General features: G+C 39.6%; 1 protein-coding gene across 4 annotated transcripts in view; it reads left to right on the forward strand.

The window, feature by feature from the left end:
• Positions 1-3,899, forward strand: part of ZNF182 (zinc finger protein 182) — a 31,853-nt gene extending 27,954 nt beyond the window's left edge. For all 4 annotated transcript variants that reach the window (XM_023201983.1, XM_023201984.1, XM_023201982.1 and 1 more), the window contains one exon: positions 946-3,899. In XM_023201983.1, coding sequence (XP_023057751.1) covers positions 946-2,576 — 1,631 coding nt within the window. In that variant the 3' untranslated portion in view covers positions 2,577-3,899. The remainder of the gene's footprint in view (positions 1-945) is intronic.
• Positions 3,900-4,187: the final 288 nt, after the last annotated feature.

Raw genomic sequence — 4,187 nt, forward strand, 5'->3', positions numbered from 1 at the left:
AAGATAAGGGAGTAAATCAGCAGTAAGGCTTACAGATACACGGAGCTGTTACATTTTCCCAGTATCGGGCAGGTGACAGATGTTTTTCTTTTACTGAGATTTAGAGGAATGGTACTGACCTTCAAACCAAGCAGGCCTTGAACATTTATCTAACAAAGCACATTCCTTACAGCCCAGAATCCTTTCAACTTTAATTAGCACAGCAATGTTTCTAGCAAGGACAAGATTGGGGGTAGAGTCACAGATTAACAACATCTCAAATATAGAGCCGAATGGAGTCTCTTAAACTTACTTCTATCTATAATAACACAGTAACAGGCTAACCTATTTTTTCCCTACAAGGTACAGTTAAGACTTCATATAATACTGGCCAGGTGTGGTGGCTCATGCCTGTAATCCCAGCACTTTGGGAGGCTGAGGCAGGAGGATTGCTTGAGACCAGGAGTTTGAGACCAGCCTGGGCAACATAGTGAGACTTTGTCTCTACAAAAAATACAAAAATTAGCCAGATGTGGTGGCTCATGCTTGCAGTCCCAGCTACTCAGGAGGCTGAGGTGGGAGGACTGCTTGAGCTCAGGTGGTCAAGGCTGCAGTGAGCTGTGATTTTGCCCCTAAACTCCAGCCTGGCAACAGACCTGAGATCCTGTTTTTAAAAAAAAAAAAAAAAAAGTTTATATGATAACTGAAGATTAAGGGTATAAATTTCCCAGAGTTAATGGAAGTCAGGTGTGATGTATAAATAGAGGTAAGAAAGACTGAGGTGACAGGGTAAGATTGTTCTTGGTAACAAAAAGACCAGCAGGTGGGAGTTTAGTAAAAACTCTCTCTCCAGGAACTCTGATAAAATGAGATGATAGTGTCAGCTTTCATATGGCAGAATAATTCTAAAGAAGGTCCGTTCCATAATGTCAAAGCATAAAGGTGGTTTATTGTACTTCTTTCTAGAAGTCTGTCAAGTTGATGAACAGATTGAGAGGCAACATCAGGATGACCAAGATAAATGTCTGCTGATGCAAGTTGGATTTTCTGACAAGAAAACAATTACCACCAAGAGTGGTCGTGACTGTCATGAGTTTGGAAACATACTTCATTTGAGTACAAACCTTGTTGCTTCAATACAAAGACCCGATATACATGAATCATTTGGAAATAATATGGTAGATAATTTAGACTTATTTAGTAGACGTTCTGCAGAAAATAAATATGATAATGGATGTGCAAAATTATTCTTCCATACTGAGTATGAGAAAACAAATCCTGGAGTGAAGCCCTATGGCTATAAAGAGTGTGGGAAAGGTCTTAGGCGAAAGAAAGGCCTTAGTCTACATCAGAGAATTAAAAATGGAGAGAAACCCTTTGAATGTACTGCATGTAGGAAAACCTTCAGCAAGAAGTCACACCTCATTGTACATTGGAGAACTCATACAGGAGAGAAACCTTTTGGATGTACCGAATGTGGAAAAGCCTTTAGCCAAAAATCTCAGCTCATTATACACTTGCGAACTCATACAGGAGAGAGACCCTTTGAGTGTCCTGAATGTGGAAAAGCCTTCAGAGAAAAGTCAACTGTCATCATACATTACAGGACTCACACAGGAGAGAAACCTTATGAATGTAATGAATGTGGAAAAGCCTTCACTCAGAAGTCCAATCTCATTGTCCATCAGAAAACCCACACTGGAGAGAAAACCTATGAATGCACTAAATGTGGAGAATCTTTCATACAGAAGCTTGATCTAATTATACATCATAGTACCCATACAGGAAAGAAACCCCATGAATGTAATGAGTGTAAGAAAACTTTCAGTGATAAGTCAACTCTCATTATACACCAGAGAACTCATACGGGAGAGAAACCTCATAAATGTACTGAATGTGGGAAGTCTTTCAATGAGAAGTCAACCCTCATTGTGCATCAAAGAACTCATACAGGAGAGAAACCCTATGAATGTGATGTGTGTGGGAAAACCTTCACGCAAAAGTCAAACCTTGGTGTACATCAGAGAACTCATTCAGGAGAGAAACCCTTTGAATGTAATGAATGTGAGAAAGCCTTCTCTCAAAAGTCCTACCTCATGCTACATCAGAGAGGTCATACAGGAGAGAAACCTTATGAGTGCAATGAATGTGAAAAAGCATTTTCACAGAAATCATATCTCATTATACATCAAAGAACTCATACAGAAGAAAAACCCTATAAATGTAATGAATGTGGCAAAGCCTTCAGAGAAAAGTCAAAGCTCATTATACATCAGAGAATTCATACAGGAGAGAAACCCTATGAATGTCCTGTGTGTTGGAAAGCTTTTAGCCAGAAGTCACAGCTCATAATACATCAGAGAACGCACACAGGAGAGAAACCTTATGCATGCACTGAGTGTGGCAAAGCCTTCCGAGAAAAGTCAACATTCACTGTACATCAAAGAACTCATACTGGAGAGAAACCCTATAAATGTACAGAATGTGGGAAAGCCTTTACCCAAAAATCAAACCTTATTGTACATCAACGAACCCATACAGGAAAGAAAGCCCATGGAAGAGGCCACACTCGGAAGTCAAAGTTCATGGCACATTAGAGAGCTAATCAACAGTATATATTATGGACACTGAAGGAAAGTTGGGTCAATTTAATTCACATTTTAAAAGTATATTCTGACTTCTGGTTTAAATATGGGAGTAAACTCAGCCTTTCTTCTTTTCATCTCGGTCATAACCCAAAAGCTACGGGAGAAAAAGCAGAAGTGTAATCTCTGTATCTGACAAAATTAGAAGACAGCTGCAATCCTGATAAGAGGGCTGCCGCAGGCAGAGGAAATGAAGCACTGGTGCAGGAGATTTCAGAGCGAGCGTGCTTAAGGCTGCAGATGCGAGACAGCACTGGTAAGGACTCTTAGCTGAGGTTCGGGATACACACTGAGGGGTGGAACCATAGATATAACAGTGGTAACAGTGCGTGGGCAGCTAGGAGGTAGGATGTTTCCTAGACCATTTGGGGTTTGAGGAGAAACAGGCTGGGGCCTCGAGAAGGAGTCATTCAGACAAGCCATATTTGTAGAAAGTAGTCTACTGATGGGAGAAACAGTTATGGGGGTGCTGGGGGAAGAGAAGGGACTTTTCCTTGTGAAGAGCCTACAGCTGCCCCTGTTTACTGACTTGGGAGAAATAAAGTCAGAAAGAACTAACAGATGGGGGGGTAAAAAAATCTCAGTTGTCAAAAAAAACTGATCTGCTTAGAATGTGGCCCTGGTTTCTTTTCCCACATGAACCTCCAGCAAATAGCAAGTCCAGGAAAAACTCTTCTCATTCAAAGAGGAATGATTCAAAAGTAATCAAAACCACAAATGCATTTGGTTTTGGGGCCAGCAATTCCACTTCTAGGAATGTACATACTCACACATGTACAAAATGATGAACATACAGAAGTATTCATTAATGCACTGTTTGTGAAAACAAAAGATTGGAAGCTATCTAAATGATACCGTATCAGGGTTCTGGTTCCCTAAATTGTGGTATATTCATACAGCCTACTCCTGGGTAGACAACAATGAATAAATAAGGAGAACTAGGATACCATTTATGTAGTGATGTGGGATAACCTTCAGTTTATGTTATTAGGTAGGAAAAACAAGGTTAAGGACAGTGAGTATAATATGCTGTCATTTGTATATAAAAAGGAGAATAATGGTAAGTACATAATAGTGAACTCATAAGTTATCTCTGGAAAGAGACACAAGAACCTGGTAACCCTGATTACGTTGGGAGGGGAAGGAGCAGTGGTGGCTGTGGGGATGGAATTGAGAGGGAGACAACTGTATCCTTTCATAGCTTTTGAAAATGTGGATGTACTATGTACTATGTGGATGTACTACCTTTTCAAAAATAAAACATTTTAAAAGCTATTTTGTTCTACTGTTATAGTAAAGTCACAGTCTAGGTACAGGATTTTATAATATTTAATATAGACATGCTCAATGTAGAGTTTATTTTTTAGTGAATCAATTGAATAACCAAGCAGATAGAACAACAGTTATTCAATCAATTCCAGAGGCACATAGGCATTATTTTCCTGAGATTGCCAAATCAAGTGATTCTCAGGTCAGCTGGGACCACATTAGGTAACTAAAATAATTGAGACTGGAACATATTTAGTATGCACAGTGACATCTGTGAAAAGATCCTGTACTAAA

This window comes from Piliocolobus tephrosceles, chromosome 12 (genome assembly GCF_002776525.5).
Source record: "Piliocolobus tephrosceles isolate RC106 chromosome 12, ASM277652v3, whole genome shotgun sequence".
Lineage (NCBI taxonomy): Eukaryota > Metazoa > Chordata > Mammalia > Primates > Cercopithecidae > Piliocolobus > Piliocolobus tephrosceles.